The 25,173-nt window shown below is 39.3% G+C and overlaps 2 protein-coding genes across 2 annotated transcripts; one reads left to right on the forward strand and one right to left on the reverse strand.

The window, feature by feature from the left end:
- The first annotated feature begins 72 nt into the window (after positions 1–72).
- On the forward strand, positions 73–13,768 carry TIMM9 (translocase of inner mitochondrial membrane 9). Its single transcript, XM_060142027.1, has 5 exons — positions 73–227; positions 2,533–2,621; positions 11,593–11,657; positions 12,008–12,103; positions 13,102–13,768. The coding sequence occupies exons 3-5, from the start codon at positions 11,619–11,621 to the stop codon at positions 13,234–13,236; spliced, it is 270 nt and encodes an 89-aa protein (XP_059998010.1). The 5' UTR covers positions 73–227; positions 2,533–2,621; positions 11,593–11,618; the 3' UTR covers positions 13,237–13,768.
- TOMM20L (translocase of outer mitochondrial membrane 20 like) lies at positions 13,684–24,168 on the reverse strand. The gene is given in 5 exon segments (XM_060163878.1): positions 13,684–13,737; positions 14,710–14,852; positions 17,960–18,038; positions 23,778–24,003; positions 24,047–24,168. Coding segments are annotated over 5 exon segments (624 nt in total).
- Positions 24,169–25,173: the final 1,005 nt, after the last annotated feature.

Here is a 25,173-nt window from a genome sequence, read left to right on the forward strand (position 1 = left end):
ATTTTAAAATTCGTTTATGATATCGGCTTTTTCCTCTAGAGTTTCCGGCGTTATAACGAATCGGTGAAGTAGGGTATAAGAGCTATTTGACATCGCCATTCCCACGTGTTCTCCTTCATCCAGCGGCTGCGGCGCCGGCCCTGACCCAGATCCTCCGCCCCCAGACTCGACTGGCAGCGGAGCCCCGCAGCCTCCTACTGGTGTCGGATGCGAGAGTCTGTCCTTAAGTATGGTCTCTTTTCTCTGTCCACAGAATCCCGGGTTTCCAGGCGGGGGGCTGCAAGCTACGCTCGGGAAAGGTGGCAGGGTCTCTGAAGGAGGCCGCCGCGGTTACCTGGTGCTATGCGGGGGCTGCGGAGCCGGGCAGCGCGTCCCCAGAGCGGGTTTGGGACCTGCCTCGGAACAGTGTCATCACTGTGGCGAGGGTCGAATACGAGGCTCTGAGCCACCTTCAACCCAAGTTTGGAGAGTCGGGGTCTTGTTTTGGGACAGTGAGTTAGACTGTAAGGCATCCACCCTGTGACCTTGAGCTGAACCCTCCTTTAACTGAAAAATTCTCTCTAGACAGAAGACCAGGGCCAACACACCTTATCTGATTTGCTGATTTTCGAGGATGCATTACTTAAACGTTTCCCTTTACGCATTACTAAAAGATTAATCAAAGCAAAAAATGTAATCTGATGTAAAGGTTAAATAACAAATTTTTATTTATCTTTACATCTCAGCTGTCTACTTTGATAGAAGAAATCCTAGAATTAAAAGAGACCTTAAGGGCTCAGCTTTAGAGAACCTTTTAAATCTTGATGAGTTTCTGTATTTCAGTTACATTTCCTTCATTACCAGGCTTTTAGGTAGTATCTGTTCACAATTTGTTTTATAATTTATGTAAATTAAAAGATATAATGACAGTGTCAGAGCTGTAAGAGACTTTTGAGATGATTTATCTCCCTTATTTTCTAGGTGAAACTTAGATGTAAAAGAAAAAGTGACCTTTCCCCTCTAAGGTGTGCTCGTAGGTGTAGAAACTCATTAAAAATGTGACTTGTTTTGGATCTTACAACTCTTCAATCAGAGCTGGGATTAAAACCCAAGTAATCTTGCCCCCATCTAGTCCAGTGCTCATAGGCTCATCCTTTAAGGCCTTGAAGCCATCCTTTAAACCCAAAAGGAGTATGCAGTGATCTTTCAAAAGAATGTTTTGCTCTGATTAAGTTAGGGTTGCCAGTTAATCAGGCACAATTTCGTAAAGCTGCTGCAAATGATCTAAAGTAAAGGGACATGTGGTAGAGTCCTATTTTATGTCAATCTAGCAAGTTAGTTCAGATCAGTTTAGACATCTGACCTATCAAATAAAGAACAGATAGCCCGGGAACAAAAAGCATGGCTCACAGGATTGTTCTTTCATTTGTTTGTTGTTAACACTTTTACTTATTTGCTTTCTCTTTCCCACTCTCATATCTCTATATATACATATACAGAGAGATATACAGGTTTTTTTTGCTGAACCACTTACAAGTTGCAGACATCATGACCTTTAACCCTTATTTCTTCAGCATGTATCTCCTTAAGAACATACTGTTACATAGCCACAATATGACTATCACACCTAAGATAACATATTCAGATTTCTCCAATTATCCCAAAAAGTCTTTATTTTTAAAACTCAAAAATGGTTTTGAGTTCCAAAGTTCACAACTGTTCAGTTATCTTAATTCTTTAGTCATATTCTAGAACAGCCCTTTCTACTCCTTTTCTTTATGACTTTTTTAGAAAAGACCAGTCTAGTCATCTTACACATAGTCCCAAATTGTGGCTGTTCCTAATTATTCCCTCATAATCAATCACATAAAACATTTTTGGCAAGAATAGCACATAGGTGGTACCACACCGGTTAAGGTAGTGACTGGCAGATCTTCCCAATGTAAAGGGACAGTTTTCTTTTTGTGATAAGTAACCTGTGGAGATGCTTTGATGCAATGCATATATCCTGTTCCCCAACCTATCACCCAGTAGTTTTATCATCCATTCATGATCCTTGCCTGAATCACAAGATTACCAATTACCAGTACCAGCCATGCTGCGGCCAGGATCAGTTATAGTGATAGTGGCCAAGGACATCAGAAGAATCAGTTATTGTAAACTAAGTTTGAACAGAATTAGAAATTTGGCTCCAGACCTGGTAGAAATCTGCATATGATTCTAAAGACTAAATAGAGGGTATCTTCCCACCACATCCTGATTAGTTTATTTTTTTTTAATACTCAGAAATTTCTGGGAATTGTTTGTCCTTGTGTGTTCACCTGAACATACATATTACATGGCAAAACAGGATATTAAGTATTTTTTAATACATAATAACACATATGCTAAATAACTGTAACCTCAGAACAGATTGAGGAAACTAATTTCACTTATTGAAAAGGAAAAGGCTTTTCAAAAAATGACTTAGCCAGCAGAAGTTTAGATTTCATCAAACAGACTTAGAGTTTGAAGGGGCCTCAGCAGTCATACTGTAATCCCCTCATTTTTCAGGTGAGAAATCAGGCCTCACTGGAGACATTCAAGCAAAGGTTGGACAACGACTTTTCCAGAACAGAAAGGAAACTCATGCATCAGAAAAGGTTTGAGCTTGATGACTAACGATTCTCTTAAGTTCCCTGGTTTTATGATACATTTTGTTTGACACAAAAATTACTTAGCATTGCTGTAATCATTCCTAAGGCCCAAACCAGAAATGCTAGAACTCTCTATCCCTTCCCTCCCTCTTCAGGTTTCAGGGATATAACCAGAAGGTATCCCCTGATTGGATATTTGCCTCTACAGTAAGAAACATTTGCTTGTAATATCTGGTAATTAGGACCTAATAAAAGGGCAGCCACATTGCTTCTACCGCTTCTCACTATCAGGTGGTTTGTATGGCTGTTGGACTTTGTCAGTCAACATAACTAATGATTAAATAACTGCAAGATAGAATGCTGGAAGACTCAGAAGACACAAACTAGCAAGTAAATTTGAAAATCATCTATTCACTCAACCGTCTCCAGTATTTTCTAGGAACAACTGCCTTCACTTAGGTTTAAAAAAAAAGACAATATCAAGAAAATTCATACAAACAACATTTGGGGGTGCTCCTCATCTATATCTCTTCAAAGACTTCCCAATAACAATCATCATTTGTCACTATGAGTTGTATACCAAGAGGGAAGTGAGGTAGAGTCAGCAGTGTTACACAACATTTAAAGATTTCATACTTTCTGCCTCTCTGACCTCTGCTTGAAAAAGTCATATTATATGTGAATTTTAACCTGAAGAAATACTAGGATAGGAACAGGAAAAAGAAGCTGATTTTGGCATTATAATTAGCAAACATGAACAGGTCTTTGGATAACCTTTTGTGCTTTCAGCTAGAGGCCTGCTGGTGAACCAGGTTCCTTTAATTCCTGTTTTATTGCTCTTGTTTTGTTGTTTTTTTTTTAAGTTCCCACAAAGTTTTCTTTTAACACCTAACCACAAAAGTTATCTTACCAGTTCTTGGATCTTTTCAGGCTGTTTTCTGAGTAGGAAGCCAAAAGAACTCTAGTTCTGAACATTTGCTAACATTTACCACAATGCACACTGTACCTTGTTCTTTGGCAGGGATTAGAAAGCTGGGCAACCTCAAACTTTTTGAGATTATTGTAGATTCACATGCAGTTGTAAGAAAAAATAGAGCTCCCTTGTGTCATTTACCTAGCTTTCCACAATGGTAACATCTTACAAAACTGTAGTACAATATCACAGCCAGGATATTGATGTTGTTACAGTCAAAGTACAGGACATTTCCATTTCAAAAGTCTCATGTTGCCTTTTTATAGTAACACCTACTTTCCTCCTCCCCTACCCCCTCCTCGACCCCTGGCAACCACTACTAAGTTCCCCATTTCTGTAACTTTGTCATTACAAGAATGTTATATAAATGGAATCATATAGTATATAACCTTGTGGGATTGGCTTTTCACTCAGCATAATCCTCTAGAGTTTCATCCAGGCTGTTGTGTGTATCAGTACCTCATTCCTTATTGCTGAGTAGTATTCTATGGTGTGGGTGTACCGGTTTGTTTAATCATTCACCTGTTGAAGAACATCTGGATTGCTTCCAGTTTTTGACTGTTATGAATAAAGTGTATATAAACATTCATGTACAGGTTTTTGTGGGAACATAAGTTTTCATTTTTCTGTGAAAAATGCCCAGGAATGCAATTGCTGCGTGATATGATAGTTGTACATGTAGGTTTTTAACATAGTGCCAAACCGTTTACCACAGTAGCTATATGATTTCACATTACCACTAGGGAATATCTGAGTGATCCAGTTTTTCCTCATTTTCACCAGCATTTGGTGGTGCCACTATATTTTTTTAATTCAGCCATTCTGACAGGTGTGTAATGCTATATATCGTGGTTTTAATTTGTTTCCCTAACGGCTAACAATGTTGAGTATCTTTTCATGTGCCTGTTCGCCATCTATATCTTTTTGGTGAGGTGTCTTTTGCCCATTTTCTAATTGGATTATTTGTGTTTTTACTATAGAGTTTGCAGACTTCTTTATATTGTCTAGTTATTCGTTCTTTATCATATATGTAGTTTGCTTTTCATGTGAAGTCTAAGAATTCTTTGCCCTAAAGCCCGAAGATTTTCTCCTATTTTTCTAAAAGTTTTAATGGGTTTTATATTCTATATTTAAGTCCCAGATCCATTTTGAGATAATTTTTGTATAAAGTGAAAGACTTACTTTGAGGTTAAATTTTTTGCCTATGGATGTACAGTTGTACCAGCACCACTTGTTGTAAAGGCTATCTTCACTTAACTGGTTTTGCATCTTTACCAAAAATCAATTGGGCATATTTGTGTTATTATTTCTGGGTTCTCTATCCTGTTTCATGGATCTATGTGTCGGCTTTTCCACCAAAATCACACAATATTGATTACTGTAGCTATGTAATAAGTCTTGAAATCAGGTAGACTGATTCCTCCCACTTTATTAGTCTTTTTTTGAATTTGTTCAAGTCCATTTGCTTTCCATATAAATTTAAAAGTAATCTTGTCTATATTTATAATAAATGTTACTCGACCTTGATAGGAATTGCATTAAGCCTGTATATCAGTTTTGGGGAAATTTACATCATTACTATGCTGAGTTTTACAATCCACGAACACAATGTGTCTTTCCATTTATTTAAGTCTTTAATTTCTTTCATCAGCATTTTGTAGTTTTCAGCATGCCTTGTTAGATTTACCTGTACATGCCTTGTTAGATTTACCCATAAATCTTTTTTTTTTGAGTGATTATAAATGGTATTGTATTTTTAATTTCAGTAACACGGAAAATTACAGTTTTTACAACTGATTTTTGCCATGTTTATCTTGTATACTGTGATCTTGCTGACTTGCTGAACTATCTTGTTCTAGGGTTTCTTTGTAGATTCTTTGGGATTTTCTATGTTCACAATCATGTCATCTTCAAAGAGGGACAGTTTTATTTTCTTCCTTTACAATTTATATGTCTTATTTCTTTTTCTTGAGTTACTGCACTGGGTAGAACTTCCAGCAATATATTAAGAGTAGTAAGGGCAGACATCTGGCTTTGCTCACTATCTTAGGGGAAAGTGTTCAGTCTTTCACCATTAACTATGTAGTACAGGGTGTAGGATTTTTTTGTAGGTGTACATTACCAAGTTGAAGAAGTTCCCCTGTCTTCCTAATTTTCAGTTTTTAACATGAATGGGTACTGACTTTGTCAAATGCTTTTTCTGCATCAATTGATATGATCATGACTTATTTTTTCATCTATTAATATGGTGGATCACATTTATTGATTTATAAATATTGAATTAGCCTTACATCTCTAGAATAAACCCTACTTATTAGAGGTGTGTATTTTTTTAATATATATTACTGAACTATGTTTGCTATTATTTTGTTAAGGATTTTTATGTCTATTTTATGAAGGTAGTTTTCTGTAGTTTTCTTGTATGTATCTTCTTTATCTGGTTTTGATATCAGGATAATAGTAAATTCATGAGTAAGTTGTTAGATTTATGTATATAGAGTTGTTCATAGTTCTGTTATCCTTTTGATATCTGCAGGGTCTATGGTACTATACCTTGTTTTATTCCTGATAATGATAATATGTGACTTTTTTTCTTTGTTAGTCTTGCTAGAGGTTTGTCTGTTATAGTCTTTTCAAAGAACCAGCTCTTTATTTCACTGATTTTTGTCTGTTGCTTTTCTGTTTTCATTTTGGTTGATTTCTGTTATTATTTTCTTCCTTCTACATGCTTTGTGGGTTTATTTTTCTCTTTTTCTAGGTTCTTGAGGTAAAAAGAAAAAAAAAGTTGACTTGAGGCATTTCCTCTTTAATGTATGCATGTAGTACTATAAAATTTTCCTCTTGGCACTTGATCTAGCTGTGTCACACAAATTTTAATATGCTGTATTTTCAGTTTCATTCAGTCCAGTGACTTTTTTAAAAAGTTCCTTGAGACTTCCTCTTTGATTCATGGATTATTTAGAAGTGTTATTTATTTTCCAGATGTTAAGAGATTTTCCTGTTATCTGTTACTGGTTTCTAGTTTGATTCCATTGTGGTCTAAAAACAGACTCTGTATGATTTCAATTCTTTTAAATTTATTAAGGCTACTTTGTGGCCCCGGATATGGTTTATCTTGGTATGTGTTCCATGGGCACTTAATAAAAAAATGTGTATTCTGTGTATTGGGTGAAATGTTCTATAAATGTAGATTGTATCCTTTTGGTTAATGTTGTTGAGTTTTTCTGTATCCTCGTGGATTTTCTGTTGAGTTGTTCTATCAATTGTTCTATCAATTGGGAGAGGGATGTTTAAGTCTGAAACTATACTTGTCTTTTTCTCCTTTCAGTTCTCTCTACATATTTTGTAGTTCTGTTGCTTGGGGCACACACATTTAGGAGTACTATGTCTTCTTGGTGGATTGACCCTTAATGTCCTTTTGTGTCTCTGTTAAATTCCTTTGCTGTGAAGTCTACTTAATCTGATGTTAATATGTCCACTATTTTCTTTGTATTAATGCTTGCATGATAAATCATTTTCCATCCTTTTGTATTCACTCTGTCTGTATCACTGTATTTGAAGTTAGTTTCTTATAGACAACATATACTTGGTCATTTCTTTAATGCACTCTGCCAATCTGTCTTTTTTTTTTTTTTTTCCGGTACGCGGGCCTGTCACTGTTGTGGCCTCTCCCGTTGTGGAGCACAGGCTCCAGACGCGCAGGCTCAGCGGCCATGGCTCATGGCCATGTGGGATGTGGGATCTTCCACGGCATGTGGGATCTTCCCGGACCGGGCCACGAACCCGCATCCCCTGCATCAGCAGGCGGACTCTCAACCACTGCGCCACCAGGGAAGCCCCCAATCTGTCTTTTGATTCTTTAGACTACTTATATTTAATGTAATTGTTTATTAAGGCTTAAATGTGCTATTTTATTTTTTATTTTCTGTTTGTTCTGGTTTTGTTTCTCTTTTCTTGCCTTCCTGTGGATTATTTTTGTAATTTATTTTGATTAATCTATAATGTTTTTGAGTGTATCTCCTTATGTTCTTTTTTAGTGGTTGCTCTAGCTTATCACAGTCTAATGGTGTCAGCATATTACCAGTTTCAGTGAAGTGAGAAAACCTTACCTCCCTTTACCCTCCCCATTTAAAATATACATTTAGAACCATGTTAGACAGTTTTATAATTTTTGCTTCAACTGTCAAATATAATTTAGGAAACTCGAGAAGAAAAGGAAAGGGTACTGTACCTGTTCCTATTTTTATTACTGTGTTGTTCCTCCTTGATGTTCCAAGTCTCCTTTTATCAGTTTTTTTCTGCTCAGAACTTTAAGAATTTGGTGCCAGCAGACCTGCCTGAAAAGGATTAGTTTTCCTTCATTTGAGAATGTCTTAATTTCACCTTCATTCCTGAAGGATATTTTTGCTAGATACAGGTTTCTGGGTTGACTGATGAGAAATCTGCTATTATCCTAATTGTTTTTCCCCATAGAAGATGTCGCTTTTCTCTTGCAAGCGACATCTTGCAAGACTAAATTTTTTGTCTTTAGTTTTTAAATGTTTGACTGTGATGTATCTTGATGTGGATTTCTTTGTGTTTACGCTTTTTGGAATGCAATTCAGTTCTTGAATGTGTAAGCTTCTCTTCTTTTGCCACATTTGGGAAGTTTTCAGCCATTATTTTAGTACTTTAACAGCCCTGCCCTCTTTCTCTTCTTCCAGGACTCTAATAAAACAAATGTCAGTTCTTTTGTCACAGTCACACAGATTCCTGGTACCCTGTCATTTTTTTTATTCTATTTTTCTGTTATTCATATTGGATAATTCTATTTTGTATCTTCCTCCTTCCTTCACAGGTTCCTTTTTCTATCCCCTCCGATCTGCTGTTGATTCTGTCTGTTGAGCTTCTTTTGTTTTTTTCTATTTTTCACTTCTTAAAATTTCCATTTGGTTCTTGATATCTTATATTTCTTTGCTGAGTTTTATATTTTTTTAATTTGTTTCAGACATTCTTAATTATTCATTGAAACATTTTTTGTAATAGCTATTTTAAGATCTTTGTCAGATAGTTCTAACATCTCTCATCTCAGTGTTTGACATCTTTTTTTCCTTAAGATCTTAGTTCTTGGAATGAGTTTTGTTTGTTTCTGTTTTTTTGTAACCTAGACATTTTGCATCTTGTGTTATGAGACTCTAGATCTTGTTTAAACCTTCTCTAGCTGACTGCTTTTGACACTGCTTCATGGGGTGGGGGCACCTTATTACTGCCAGGTGAGAGTAGAAGTCCAAGTTCCTCACTCTGTCACTAGAGAGGGTGGGTGGTGTGTGTGTGTGTGCGCACGCGCGCGTGCGCGCGCCAGGGGGTGGGGGTGATGTTCCTCATTTCTGCTGGGTGAGCGTAGGAGTTACGGATCTCTACTAGGCCTTCATTGGTGTCTCCCTGGCTGAGGACTGGAGTGCCTCATTACTACTCCCCACGTGGCCTCCACTGACACCACAGGAGGGCATGTGGCCTGATTACCATGGGGCAGTATGTAGGTCCTGAATCTCAACTAGGCCTCCTTTGATACCACCCGAGAGGGAAGGGAGAAAGGTACTTCATCACTGACAACAGAGGTGGAAGTCTAGGCTCCCCATGCAGTTTCCACTGACACTTGGGGGAGGGGTCCTTATTAATGTCCAGCAAGAATTAAAGTCCCTGCTCCCTAATCACCCTTCTCTGACACTATTCTGGTGTGGGAGTTGGAGTGTCTCGTTACAACCTAGTGAGGGTGGAAGTCTATCTGGCTTATGCTGATGTGGGTGGGGATGAGAACCAAAGTTTTTTCTGTGTTGGCCTGGAGTACAGCAGTTATTGTTTAAAAGATTTCTGTTTTATAGGCAGGCTTCCCCTTTCCTAGCCTTTTGGCTAGAGAAGGCAGACTTTTGGCTGGGGGTACAGAGGGGCTTTTTGACTACTCCAACTGGCTATTTGCAGATGGCCAGCTTTTTCAGCTCCAAGTTTGTGATATATGAGACCCCAGACAAGGGAGAGAATTCACTACTGTGATGTTTCTCGGGTCCCAAGGGCCCTAGCTAATATACTTTCTCCTCTCTACTTTTTAGTCTTATGTTTGTTTTATGTGTAATGTCCAGGGGTTTTAGTTGTACTTAGTGAGAAGAATAGGGAAAAGCACATCTACCCCACCTTCCCAGAAGCACAAATCCTAAACCTCACTGTATGATATACTTACAGGATTCTCTGTTTCTTGGCTGGTTAGTGATAAAATTTTATAGCAGCTATAAAGATGCATCTTACCTCAGAAGCATGGCTGGTTTCATAACTAGCACAGTACTTGGTACATTAAATAAATGTTTACTGAATGAATATCTACCCATATCTATCTAGCAAAATAGTAACTGCTGAGATCTCAAACTGTAAATAAGTTTGAAGTTGATATTAGAAAATAATGGAATAATTAGGTTTGTATTTCTATGCAGTTCCGTAGTTGGAGGGTGTGGAATCAGTGTTTCATGACTTAAGTGAGCAAAGAGTAAATATAATGGAAGTATCTTACCTGGGACATATCAATGATAATAGTCACAGCAATACCTGAAAAATTGTGACCTTCAGTTAATTCCTGGTATTTTTCAGGTAGTTTATGTGGTTAAAATATATATATTATTTATAAAGCTGTGAAGTAAAATAGGAATAAAGAGCGTTCTTGGTAACTTTTTAGGTGTTTATGGAACACTAGTTGCCTGCATGTTGGGCTAATCTGAAACCTCTACTGCATTGTTTGTAGCAGATATCGAAGAATTTTAATAGAAAAGATAGTTTATAACTGTTACTACTAAACCAGAGATTCCCTGAAGTATAGACAGTCAGAATTTTGGAATGAGACTAGGATAGCAAATAGAAAAGAACTGGTGCTTTCCCTTGCATGTGGAAAAAATAACTTTTTAAAAATGGCAGTAATACTTATGAACACACAGGATAAGGACAAAAGAGGAGGGAAGAATAAATGCAAAAGGGGTAAAGTTTTATACATGGTTGGGAATGCTGGAGTGGAATTACCATTGATTGTATTTGTTAATCAAAATGAGAATTTTCTTTCACGATAGTAGCATACACTCTGCCCTAAGCTTGAATTTCCTACTTAATCTCCATGTGAGCTTCATGAAAATTTCGTGCTTTTCACAGCCACTTTAAATAACAATTGATGAGCTAGTAAGAATGACATACACATCCAGTTTATGAGATTTCATCTGTTTTAGAACTAGCCAGGATAGAATAAGTAAATAACGTGATACACTCTTACATCATAATTAACTGATCCTGGGTCCTCCATTTAGGATATGTGAAAATCCCAGTAATTCAGAAACACTCTTTGACTTCCTTATCTTCACTTCTCTGTTGCCCCCAAGTTAGATCAAAAGTGTCATATGTTCAGAAGTTTCTGGTAAGTCTCTGTGATTACCCTTTTTGAACTGTAGAATGTACAACTCCTGTAACTTTCTCTTAGAGTCTTTTAGAACTCTCTTTCATGAGTGTTGTTGATTAATAAGTGGATGGTGTTTGTTAATTAATAGAACCTTTGCATTTACATAGAGATAGTAAAAGGATCTTTAGTAGCACAGATCTAAGTTGTATTAGGAACCAGGGGGATAGTTAACTTAAGTACTTATAGGAAGACACCAGAGAGCTCTTTCCCATAAAACCGTACTACGCATGGGACTTTAATACGTAGCTTTGCAAGGTAACAGAGCAAACTGTCTAAAAAATGGAGATGTAGATAGGGCCTTTGGTTCTCATAGCTAGCATTAAGAAAATCGAGTTCTAAACTGTAAGGTTCTTATTAATGACCTGGGAGATTGTGGGGGGGGGCATATAATTACATAATCAGAAATTTATAAAATATGAACAGTAATTTCAGGTAGACTCGTTTCAGTGCTATTTCAAAATCTGTGCTTGTTTTGATTACCTTCAACTAGCCTACAGAAATTTGTATACAAACTGACAAACTTTTTACTTTTAAATCAGGTGACTAATAAACATACCAAAAGAATATGGCTGCACAAATACCAGAATCTGATCAGATAAAACAGGTAAGGTATTATAATTAAGGAAAAAGGATTTTGCAAAAAATTAAGGCACTACTGGATATAACCATGTCAGTCAGTGATCTCACAAAATATTTATATTTCATTTCCACAGATGGATGTTAAATGATATGAAGCATATTCATTTTTCAGATAATTTGAAAGATAATCCAGGAAATAATAAATATTCAACTAGAAAATCTGACTATATTTTGTAGATCATATTATACCCATTTAAGGTAGCAAAAGAACCTTTGATTTCAAGTATTACAGGGTATTTTGCCTAAATACATCAGTATTTAAAACATCTTTGTTTTAAAAACCAAATATTAAAGAACCTTCTGATTTGTTTGTAGTTTAAGGAATTTCTTGGAACCTACAATAAACTTACAGAAACCTGCTTTTTGGACTGTGTTAAAGACTTCACAACAAGAGAAGTAAAACCTGAAGAGGTATGAAAAGTGTTGCCCACTAAAAATTCTCTAAGTTCATCATAAACAATATAAATGGGATCCCCCTAAGCATTTTGCTTGTTCCTAGTTATTACAGGAATTTAGGCTACCTTTTATATGTTCCATTGTTCAGAGGAACTTGAAGCAGCCAGACTCGTGGCACTGGGTTTAACGATGCCAAATTTAATATCACAGCCACACTGAACTACGGCAGACTTTTTTAGAGAAGATGCCTGGGACTTGCTGAATACATTGTTCCAAAGCAAAGATTCTTAATAGTTAGCTTTCAGTCAAGATGGCCAGGCTAGAGAAGCTTGACATGGCTTTCCTATCTGACCTTGAAAACTCAGGTTAATTTTGGAAAAAGTAGAGTTTGAATTTGGTGGCTCATATTGCCTAACCCTATTAGAAGTCTTAACTTTTAATATCCTCTTCAAAACATTTATATATTGGCTAAAAGAGACATAAAATTCCTCCAGAGGAATATGTTGATAAATATTCATGCCAAGAACTTAACATATAACCAGCAATCAATAAGTGTTTGTTAAATAAAGACGAAGTTTGAGAGATGCTAAGTACAATAGTCTTATTAAAAAGTAAAAAGTTGAAAATTACAAATGTTGTGAATGGAGTTTCTCATTAAAAAGAACAAACCTGATACTGGGCCTACATTTTAACAATCAGAATAAGAGATGGGAATGTGGGATTTCAGTTAATATTGAAACACACCTGCAGAAAATCTAGTCCAGAAGGCAGGGACTGACTTACCATTGTTTTTAGTACCTCCAAACTGGTAAGCATTCAGTATATATTAATTTTTGTAAATGGATGAAAGTATTAACAATTGAAAGCTATGATCACTTGCTACTCATTAATACCATTTAATTCTCAGATATATTCAAAGAAAAGAAAAGTACCCACTGGTTATTTTTTTAGAATAGATGCAATTTCTTTTAATTAATATTTTTGTATTGACTCTTGGATCTTTTTATTTCTAGACCACCTGTTCAGAGCATTGCTTACAGAAATATTTAAAAATGACTCAACGAATATCTATGAGATTTCAGGAATATCATATTCAGCAGAATGAAGCCCTGGCTGCCAAAGCAGGACTCCTTGGCCAACCACGATAGAGAAGTCCTAATGCATGGACTTTTGATGAAAGATTGCCAACAACTGTTGCACTGGAAATGAGGATTCACCTGACAGAATCCCATGAAAGCAGTAGCCACCATGTTAAACCATCTGTCATGACTGTTTGGCAAACGGAAACCACTGGGGAAACAAAATTGCTGTTTACCAGAATAATCAAAATAGGTCTTATTGCTCAATGAAAATAATAAGATGCAACACTTGTTGAGGCCTTAAGATTCAGCAGCTTGGTCACTTGATTAGAGAAATAAACCATGGTTTCTTCAATTATGACTGTTAATTTTAAAGCAAAATACGTGTTCAATCATGTATGAGATAGAAAAAAAATTTTATTACTAAAAGGAAAATAAATGGAAATATCACTGAGCAGTTTATACTATATAGCACCATAGCATTCTGACTGGATTGTGGATACACTGAAATGTTTTTCAATCAAGATCATCCTCCAAGTATTCCTGTTCATTCATGTCTGCCTCAAATTGCTGGTAAATACATAAAATCAATTTAATGCACGATCCTTTTCTTGCCTCCCTTCTTGTGTCAGGGTGGGCACTACACATTCTTATCCTAGCGACATTTTCATGTACCTTCAGGAAACATCCCATCTGAGACTAGCTTGCAAAATGTTTAAGAACTGATTATTGTGCTTTAGTGGAGACTATGTTGCTTTGTGTTTTATTCAAAAGCTGAGAAGCCAACATGAATGATTCCAAGTCAGACCAACAATATACAGTGTACTCTCAGCTACTGCATGTGATCAATGTAATAAAAAGTAAACCAAAGTTAAAGTAGTGTCTTAGAGCTAAATGAATCCTAAAACAAATCCAAACACTGCAGGAAACTCTAGTTGATGCATAAGTACACCCAGCAGTTTGGTATCAAATGATATCCATTCATGAGCCAATTTATTAATAGGTATTAGTCTGCTTACATTTACCAATATAAACTTGTACTCAAGAGAACACTAACTAGCCTATATGTTTAAATTTACCAAAGTGATTTCTATGTTTTGTCATATTATTGGAAAGTAGAAGTATTATTCTGCTTTGATAATTTACAGTTTTCTGTATTATATCTAATTTTTAAGCCATTAGGTGATTTAATTAACAATACCATTTAACTTATAGACCTCTGTTGACATTGCAGTCAGTCAATAATTGTGATGTCTTTGAAAGTACAAAGATAAACAGTGTTAACAATGTTAACTTTAAAGTTGAAATGTTGAAACGTATAATACTCAACAAAATATACAATTCATTATGGTCAAAGGAACATGAAAGAATAAGCTTGTTTCATCTGAAGACAAGAAAAGCAAACAAAAATTCAGAGATCTTACTCATTTAAAACTTTGGGCCATTCACACACATATCAGTACTTCACTGTTTCTACGTAATTAAGCCTAACATGGTTATTTACAGTGTTCATTTCACAAAGATAATTAAGTATGTGCTTACCTGGCAAATGAGGGGAATTTTGCACAATAGCATCTCAAATACCTTGGGAGGAAGTGTGTGTTTGAAAACTTTCAGAAGTTCCTGTGGTTGCCCACACACCAAAAGGGCATTGCTGAGATGTTCAAGCCCCATTCAATGCTCCCCTGAAACAGATTTATAAGATTAGAGCAGAATTTTAAAGTTCTTCAAAATATACATTCTACAAATTACCAAGAAAGCACCATGCATTGAAACTAAAAAAAACACATCAAACTAAAGACTATTTAGGGGACTTCCCTCGTGGTCCAATGGTTAAGAATCCGCCTTCCAATGCAGGGGACGCGGGTTCAGTCCCTGGTCAGGAAACTAAGATCTCACATGCTGTGGGGCAACTAAACCCACGTGCTCTGGAGCCCACGCACTGCAACTACTGAGCCCGCGTGCTCTGGAGCCCGTGCAACAGAACTAGAGAGAAGCCCACCCGCCGCGACGAAGAGCCCCCATGCCACAACGAAAGATCCCGCATGCCGCAACAAAAGATCCCACATGCCGCAACTAAGACCCGATGCAACCAAACAAATAAATGTTAAAAAATAAATAAAGACTATTTGAACAAGCCACAAAAAGAGTAAAAAGTATAAAGGGGAAAATGTTGAGCTGCCAATTAAATAACTTTCTGACCCAAATTACTATTTAAAAGTGCACTCTTGAATTGGAAATGTTCACGTTCTGCTATTTGGGTATGCAAGAGGGAGGTACTGAGTTCTTTTAAAAGGCTGGGGTTTGCCATTACTGATACGAGTTATCTTTAACTCTACATATGTGATTGATGAAGTATTACAGGTGAAACATCTTGATGTTCTAGCTAAATAAGACTTTTAAAACATAGATTGTATTATCAACGAGCTGAAACAAGATTTAGTGTAACATGAATTACATATCCAGGGGAGGAGAAGAGATTTATGAACTTTGATTTCTAGGTGGTTTTAAAATGAGTTTTAGGATGATTGGCTGTAAAGTAACTAAGAATGAAAATTTGTGAATAGTGGAAATTAATGATAGAGTCTCTCTTTAAGTTAAAACATGTAATCACTTAGTCTCACTACCTCGTTTTAGGAAACAGGCAAAGATCAGTGAAATAATTTAAGGTTTCAAAGCTAATTAATGCCAGAATTAGTAACAGAACCTAATTTTCTGAACCTTGAGACTATAGTGTGCTGCCTCTCTTCAGGTGTTATGTAATAACAGAAGTTGACATTTTGGCATATTTAATATAACTAAGTAGGAAATAAACACTTTGTATCAAACCTTTTAAAGAAAGAAAAAGATATAATAGTGCCTCTCAAGTTGATGGAGCTAATGTAACCTAAAAACAATAATCAGTTTGGTTAATTAGATCAACCAACCAATAAATCCAATCAAATCAGCTAATCAGAAATTTCTCTTAAAACTTTTGGCTCTATGGTCCCTCTGGTTATATAGACATAAACACAACTGAGACGGCTACAGAACTACCTGGCAGCAAAGTAGTAAAAATGGGGTGGTGGCAGGAGGGAGTAGAGAAAACTGAGATTACAGAAAACTGGGTGAAAAATTATTGCATTAGAACACTGGTTCTCAACCAGTGTACTGTAATAACCTAGGGAGGTTTAAAGAATACTGACACCTATGTATCTGGAGAAAACTATAATTCTAAAAGATACATGCACCCCAATGTTCACTGAAGCAATGTTTACAATAGCCAAGACATGGAAGCAACCTAAATGTCCGTCGACAGAGGAATGGATAAAAAAGATGTGGTACATACATGCATTGGAATATTATCAGCCATAAAAAAGAATGGCGCAGTGGTTGAGAGTCCGCCTGCCAATGCAGGGTGCGTGCCCCAGACCGGGAAGATACCACATGCTGCGGAGTGGCTGGGCCCGTGAGCCATGGCTGCTGAGCCTGCACGTCCGGAGCCTGTGCTCCACAACGGGAGAGGCCACAACAGTGAGAGGCCCGCGTACAGCAAAAAAAAAAAAAAAAAAAAAAAAAAATGAAATAATGCCATTTGCAGCAACATGGATGGACCTAGAAATTATCATACTAAGTGAAGTTAAGTCAGAGAAAGACAAATATCATATGATATCACTAATATATGGAATCTAAAAAAATGACAGAAATGAACTTATTTACAAAACAGAAATAGACTCAGAGAAGACAAACTTATGGTAACCAAAGGGGAGAAGGGGATGGATAAATTAGGAGTTTGGGATTAACATATACACACTACTAAATACAAAATAGATAACCAACAAGGACCTACTGTATAGCACAGGGAACTATAATCAATATCTTGTATAATCTATAAGGGAAAAGAATCTGAAAAAGAACAGACATAGATAAATATATGTAAAACTGAATCACTTTGCTGTACACCTGAAAGTAACACAACACTGTAAACCAACTATACTTCAATTAAAAAAAAGAAAAGAAAATTCTGATGCCTGGGTCCCACCCCAGAGATTCTTATGTAATTGGTTTTGGGTTTGGTGGGGGATTTAAAGAATAAGCAACCAAGATGAGAATTTCAGAAGTAAAATATAGTAGAAGTATATAACCCTAAAAGTGCTAATTAATTTAGGGGTTCATAGAAATAATGTTAATCACCTTTGAGAGAGAAAAATTTAAAAACTCAAGTTTGCAATTTTTGTTTTCATCATCTCAATATTTGTAACATTCACCTCTAAATCTAAACTATTACATGATAGCTCTTAAACATAAAGTAAGTAAAAATAAAATGTAATAAAATAATTGTTATTTTTCTTTTAACTTATAACTCATAATTTTCCTCTCCATATTTATACTATCCCAGCTCAAAAAATGTTAAAGCTGAAAGGTTCTTTGTATTTTAATTGCCCCTATATCCAGGGAGTATCCTTAAGCAGTTAAAAATTTTTTAAGTTTTGATTCATACAACATTTAGTCATTTGGAAAACCCATTTACTTAGAATTTTATCTGACAGTAAATAAGGTGTTCTTGTATTTGGCTTTGCTTCTCCATCTGCCCACTTCCAAGACTGCAACCAAAACTAACACTAACTGTAACATCGTGGAGCTGTAACTGTAATAAAGTGAAAATGCTGGGACAGTTTCTCTTAAACTGAAGCAAGTTGGTTAACACGTCTAGTTAGTTAAGTTATCTGACATACAAATACCAATCCATAAATATTTCTCAAATATAAATTATCATAAATAACTGCTTACAAAAGAATGTTTACATTCTTACCTCTGGATAACCAAAGTTCTCCCATTCGTACTTCTTGCAGAAAAAGTTGTAATTTTTCATTCTTTGCTGGATCCCACAACTAAAAGAGTCACAGAATATTTAACAATAAGTAACGAATGTAAGGTATATGGTTACTCATCAAAATTATTTAACTTTTATTTATTTATTTATTTATTTTGTTGCACTGGGTGTTACTTGTGGCAGGCGGGCTCCTTAGTTGTGGCCTGCAAACTCTTAGTTGCAGCATGCATGTGGGATCTAGTTCCCCGATCAGGGATCGAACCCGGGCCCCCTGCATTGGGAACACAGAGTCTTACCCCACCAGGGACCACAGGGAAGTCCCTTAACTTTTATTTTAAAAGCACATTTTGGGCTTCTCTGGTGGCGCAGTGGTTGGAAGTCTGCCTGCCGATGCAGGGGACGCGGGTTCGTGCCCCGGTCCGGGAAGATCCCACATGCCGCGGGGCGGCTGGGCCCGTGGACGTGGCCGCTGAGCCTGCGCGTCCGGAGCCTGTGCTCCACAACGGGAGAGGCCACAACAGTGAGAGGCCTGCGTGCCACAAAAAAAACTCAAAAAAAAGCACATCTTGAATCTAGTCTCTAAATCCAAGCATGACAAATGCAGTTGTTCTTTATATTTAAGACAATTTCTTAAAATGGAGTTATAATTTCAGGCGCCAAAAAATAAAAAAAAAAAATATATATATATATATATATATATATATATATATATATATATATATATATACGGCAGGCGATGGCTGTGAATTGTCACCATGCACATTTGATGGCCTTCCTAGATGGTACCTTGTTAAACCAGCACATCCAGCGTCTGCCAGGCTGCAGCCTGGCCAGTTTTATTCTTCAGCTTCTCTAATCCCTTGACACCTGGAACCCTGATTACCATTTTATATCAGCTCTTGTACTTTTCAATATACTTTCATGAGTTATATTGTCATTTAGATCTAACAACTCTGAGAAATAAAGTCAGAAGACTAGGGTAATTTCTTAAATTTAGCTCATGTTATAATTCAAAAAAAAAAAGTTGAAGCTCCCTCCTAAAACAAACAAATGAAAAAAATGGCATATTCAAGTTTGGTTGAGGTGTTTGTAATAACTTCATATTTTACCCAGCTTGCTAAGTACACAAAGGAGAAATCACACTGTAATCAACTATAACAAAGGTAGTTTTCTTTGTATGTTGCAAACCTATTTTCTTGCCTAGGGTATTAACCGTGCTTGTTGATTTAGCAAAGGGCATGGCGGGGGCTGGCCGGGCAGCTGGTGATATTCAGAAGGATGCTGTGGTTTGCTGCAGGCTGGTTCATGAAGGTGACGAGGTTCACAGGATGGCATCATCACTGGTACCATGCCAAGGACTAGTCTTTAAAGCTAAAGTGGGCAATCCCTAGCCCAAAGTATCAACTCCACTGCCAGTCACTTCAGCTTCAGTCTTTTATATTCAGAGAGTTTTTCTGTTTATTTTCCCCAAGAATTCTCTTTTTTAAATGGTATAAACCTGCAGATGAGATCATATTCTAAGCTTTTATCAGCAAACATGCTGATGATCAGTAACAACCACAGGTTTCATTCATCAGATACTTAGTGAGCCAAGAGCAGGACCCTCTAAGGAGAGCTGGAAGGGGAAGGAGATCAAGACTCCTGTGCCCATCCCCATGGAGTCCAGAGTCTAACCAAGAGAAAAGACAAGTATGCTTGATATCAATAACACATTAACAACAAAGTCCAATGTCTCTGGGGCTCATAGTACATTCCATCTGGTTGGAAGATCAGGGTAAGTTTCTCAGAAAAGATAGCATTTGAGATGTGGAGAAGCTCAGTGAAAGTCTGATGAAGAAAGTACAAGTGATGCCAAACTGCAGGGAAAAATATCAAGTGAGCTTATGTAGCTGGATTATGATAGGGTGAATGGAGCAACAACAATAATAATTACCAATTACTGAAGGCCAGCTAGGGACTGAAAACTTTCCATGTATTATTTCTAATCCTTAGGAAAATAAGGCTGTCAATACAGAAGGCACCCATGGTGCCAAGTCCTTGGTGCCAAGCTGAGAGCGTTCGTCTTTCATCTGCAGAGTAGGGAGCTACTGCAAAGTGTTACATATGCACAGCTGCGGTTTAGAAGGAATTTACTCTGAGAGCATAAGAAAAGAGGCAGTGAGACAGTTAAGAAATTATTACAGTATCCTGGGTAAAAGGTGATAAAAGCCTGAGGTAGTACAGGAGCAATGGAAATAGAAAGGGAATAGGGTATGAGATAGAGAACAGAAAAATAAGGGGATTGATTGTGGAAGATGAGGTTGATATTTTAAGCAAGATGAGTTGGGTCACAGCAGGGAGCCGAGGGCTATCAGAAGCATCACAAGGAAACAGAGGAGGAGGAACAGTGGCAAGGGATGAGATGATGAATATACTTCTGAACACACAAAGCTGAGGTGCCAACAGATCATCTAGGCTACAGAGTCTGGCAGGCAGGCAAAATTTGGGGCCCCAGGTCTAGAGCAGTACATCTGAGGTCACTTATGGAGAAGGGAAGGAGCTTCCAGGGAGATAAGGGATTATGCAGAATCTGAGAGCACTGTTTCACAAAGGATGGGCTGAACGAGCTATTAAAACTGCAGTTTTCTTGGGCTCCACCCAGACCTAGCAAATCAGTCTAAGTAGAGTCCAGGAATGTGCATTTTTAATGAGCTCCTCAGAAGATTCTTATAAATTCTGAAGTCTGAGCATCACTGCCCCCATAACCATTGGGCTACCCCTGACCTCCTAAATCAGAATGGCTGGTGCTTGAGTCAAATAATCTACATTTTGACAAATGCCCCAGGTAAATCTAATGCAGACTGACCACAGACCATACTTTGGGAAACAAAAAGGGCCTGGGGTGAGGAGGAAGCGAGATCCTGGAAGTAGGAAGAGACATCTCTCTGTGCCTTAGTTTATTCATCTATAAAACTAGAAGAACAGGGCTTCCCTGGTGGCGCAGTGGTTGAGAGTCTGCCTGCCAATGCAGGGGACACGGGTTCGTGCCCCGGTCCGGAAAGATCCCACATGCCGCGGAGCTGCTGGGCCCGTGAGCCATGGCCGCTGGGCCTGCGCGTCCAGAGCCTGTGCTCCGCAACAGAAGAGGCCACAACAGTGAGAGGACCGCGTAACGCAAAAAAAAAAAAAAAAAAAAAAAAACCTAGAAGAACAGAGTGGTTATGAGGATTATATAAAAGAACATTTGAAAAATCCTGCTTCTGCCTCTTCTTCATTTGAAATAATCCATATCTTCATCATTTCCCACCTAGACTGCCACTGATGTTTCTGCCTTTGACTTCCCTCCTCCATCCCATACTCCAAAAAAAAAAATTGCATCCATTCTCTGAAATAAAATCACCGTCACTGGTTATCTGCCATGACAGAAAAATATCAAAACTTTCTGGTTTGGCATTCAAAGCCCTCCACAATAAGACACCAAACTACCACTCAGCTATCTCTCTGGCCACAACACTTTAAATATTGCAATTTCGTAGTCTGTGCCTCTGCACAAGCTGTTTCTCTCTGCCTACAATAAACAATATTCAACAAATATTTGCTGGGCACCTACAATGTACTGGACACTGTTCTAGGCACTGGAGAGCCAATGGAGAGTAAAAACACAGACAAGGTCTGCCCTTATGGAGCTGATTCTAATAAATAGAAAGCATTAATCAAATAATCACACAAACAAATGGTGTAACTTCAACCATGGATAAGGGCAATGAAGGAGAGGGACATGGAGCTGACCCAGGCTCTGCCCCAGGGAAAGCATCTCTCTCATGCCCAGCCATGGATACTCCCTGTCCTGCTTTCTTAACTCTGTCAATTGCACCTTTTTCTCTAAGAGACTCCATCTTCAAACCTCAGAAATCTCTGACTTCTGCTCTCCATGACCCTTTCATCAGACAGCAAGAATTATCTGTTCTTTCTGGAAAATTTATCTCACATCTCTCATCACCGGTTGCCACTGATACCACCGCAGTTCAGGATTTTGATTACCTCTCACCTGTACTACTGCAATAACTTTCTTTTCCTCCACTCTATCTAGCATACTCCTGCCTGATGTAACCTAAAAAGTTTTTTGCTTTCCTCCTTTTTAAAAAAATTCCTGCTCAGAAATCTTCAGTAATTCCCCCATTGAATGTGAATTCCTTAACCTGGCCTTCAAAGCCTTCTCCGATGTGGCCCCTACTTAGCTCTCCAACCTCACCTCCCACTATCCCCCACTGGGACTCCTCTGTCAAACTGATTTACTGAATAGGCCTGGCAGATCCCCCATTTTGCACCTTTATGTACATTCAGTTCCCTTCATCCTGAATGCTGTCTCCCCTGAAACCAGGACCCAAATTTAACACATCCTTCCACACTCATTTGATGCCACCTCTTTTCCAAAGTCTTCTGTGAAGAACTGCATGTTCCAAAAACAGCCACAGCAATATTCCCAGAGCTAGAGGCTATTGCCTCTCCCCTTGAAACTGAGTGGGCCTCAATGCGGTAGAAGTGGCAACCTGGCACGCGCCCACATGTTCTCTCTCACAAATATATGTATAAATACAGTTGACCTTGAACAATATGGATTTTAACTGTCCAGATCCACATATACACGGATTTTTTCCAATAAATAGGCACTACAGTTGAATTGCTGTTGGTTGAATTCTCAGATTTGGAACCACCGATATGCAGGGCCAACTGTAAAGTTATTTTCAGATTTTTGACTGAGGGAAGGGTCGTTGCCCCAACCACTGTGTTGTTCAAGGGTCAACTGTGTGTATCAACACACACACACGCACACACAAATATACCACACACTTGCTTGCCCGGTGGGACCCATCAACCATACTGCGAGGAAGACCATGCCACATGGAGAGGATATGTGCAGGTGTTCTGTGCAATAGACCCAGCTAAGTGGCCAGCAGCATTAACTGCCCAACGTGTGAGGGAGCGAGCCTTCAGATGACCCAGCACCTAGCCCTGGGGTCAACCTGGCTGAAGCTGAGCGGAGCAGAAAGGTGTGATTCCCACCCAGCCCTACTCAGATTGCAGATTCAGGAGCAAAATAAGATGTTTTAAGCCACTAAGGTTAAAGGAGCAGTAGATCAGTAGAACACCTCCATGATAACCCTGCCCTGAAAGTGATCCTCTACCTCCTCTGTGCTCCTGTTACGTGGGGGATAGTCTTCCCTCCCCACCCACATTGCTAACCTCTGCCACACTAGAACAACGCCTCACACGTAGGAGGTGCTCAACCGACTGAATGAATGAAAATTCATAGAAGGACCTAAGAACCCTCTGTTTGAGAGATGATGTGAGTTAAGTTGGACCGATCGCTAAGATGATTGTGATTATCTTTAAAAATAACTAATCAAATTCCATTTTGGAGAAAAAGAAGATATGTTCTGCTTTTGAGCAAGAAGAAAGGCCCAGTAGGACAGGAGTGGGCGGTGCATCACTGTCACCCGGCCAAGGCCCGGCGTGGGTTTCTAAGTGTCTGGTGCTGCTCAGCAAGGGCAAAGGCTTCTCTTTCTTTTTTATAAACTAAACGTAGCGCCTTTTCCTACCACGTTTACTGTATAGCTGCCTTTTCACGACCCCAAATGGTTCTTCCTTCGTTCCTTTCCTTTCGTAGCGGACAATAAAAACTAAACCTAAGTTGAGCGGAAACGGGGTGAGGGCAGGCAGAGAGCGGTGCTGGGAAACGGCTGCTCAGGAAGCGGCCTGGGACCCTGAGGCCGAGCCGCGATCTGCATCGGCGGGAGGTTCCTCACTGTAACGCCACCTCGGCGTCGCTAAAGTACTTCCCCTGGGCGCCCCGTCCCTCAGCCTTTTGCTGCTGGGCTCTTCTTTCTGCAAACAAAACGTGGCACGTGCTTGTAGGGGGCCGTCCCCACCCCGCCTTCCGTCCCGCGGGCCTTTCGGCGGCGGCGGCGGCGCCCGCGGCCCAGCCTCGCTCCGTGGGCCCAGTCAGCCCCTCCGCCACCGGCCCGGTCAGCGCGTCCGCCGCCCTCCCAGCCCGGCCCGCCGCACGTCCGCCGCCGTCGCACTCACTTTCCCGCCTTGGGGTCGCCACGCCGCTTCCGGTCGAAGTAGACGCAGTAGCCGAGGAAGGCGACGGCGCCACAGGCCGCCAGGGCCGCCAGGAGGCAGAGAACTGTGCGGACGTAGAGCATCCGGCCGCAGGCGTCCCACGAGTCGAGCGTTGGGCGCGGGCCCGCCAGCGCGGGGAACCCGGCCGGCCGGCAGGGGGCGTCGGCGCGGCGCCCCTCCCAGCCTCGGGGCTTCCTGTGCGCCGGGCCGCGGGCGTGAAGAGCTGAGCGTCGACGCCTCGCACCTCGGCCGGCGGATAGAGTAGGAAACCCAGGGTCCTAGAGGAGGCGTGTGGGAGTCTCACAACCACCGAGTAGGAGAGCTCTGTTCGAACCCAGGTCGGTAGTACTCCAAATTCCGAACCCCTTACCCAAACGCGCCCCAGTCCCTCTGCCTAAGACGCCCATTACGGCAAATCACAGTATGTTGGGAATCTGGTTAGCTGAGGTAGTGATCCTTCTTAGGCCTGTGTTCCCTCAACTGCAACTTTGAGTCGTAACTCTGGTCATCTCCTAGTTCACAGTACTGCCCACCGAGCACCTGGACACTAGTCCGTATTCCCCAACCTGGTATGCTTTGTCACCTGCAAGAACCCAGCAGTCCAAAGTCCCCAACCACCTTAGCTCGATAGCAGGAGGTAGGAGGCATGTTGAAGTAATAATAATAGTAACAACAATAATAATTTAGCCTAGAAAAAAACGTTAATCTGCTGGTCTGGGCCGGGCCTGACAGCCAAAGGTCCCAGACGAAAAGCAACTCCAAGAAACCCATGACATTTACTAGCCTAGATGCTTTTCTAATACTTGCCTTATTCAGCAGACATAGCAGAAAGGAAGTAAGACTTTATTCCAAATATCAGAGTTTTGACTTTATACAAAGCCAAAGAGAAGGCATAAGCTAGGTAAGGACCTTCTTTTTTGTTTGATTGGTTATCCAATTGCTACTTATGATTTCCTGATATTACTACCATGTGCATAGCAAAATGATCATCTCTGCTGTGACTTCCACTGGGGCTGAGAAGCAGCCCATGGCCTCACTATTCAAAAGTTAGCCGGTGTAAGTTACATGCATGTAATTGTTTTCTTGAA

The sequence above is a fragment of the Lagenorhynchus albirostris genome, chromosome 1 (genome assembly GCF_949774975.1).
Source record: "Lagenorhynchus albirostris chromosome 1, mLagAlb1.1, whole genome shotgun sequence".
Lineage (NCBI taxonomy): Eukaryota > Metazoa > Chordata > Mammalia > Artiodactyla > Delphinidae > Lagenorhynchus > Lagenorhynchus albirostris.

Coding starts and splice junctions, on each gene's coding strand:
- TIMM9 (XM_060142027.1), top strand. CDS start 11,619: ATGGCTGCACAAATACCAGAATCTGATCAGATAAAACAG. Junction 11,658..12,007: donor AATCTGATCAGATAAAACAG/GTAAGGTATTAT, acceptor ATTTGTTTGTAG/TTTAAGGAATTTCTTGGAAC. Junction 12,104..13,101: donor GAGAAGTAAAACCTGAAGAG/GTATGAAAAGTG, acceptor TTTTATTTCTAG/ACCACCTGTTCAGAGCATTG.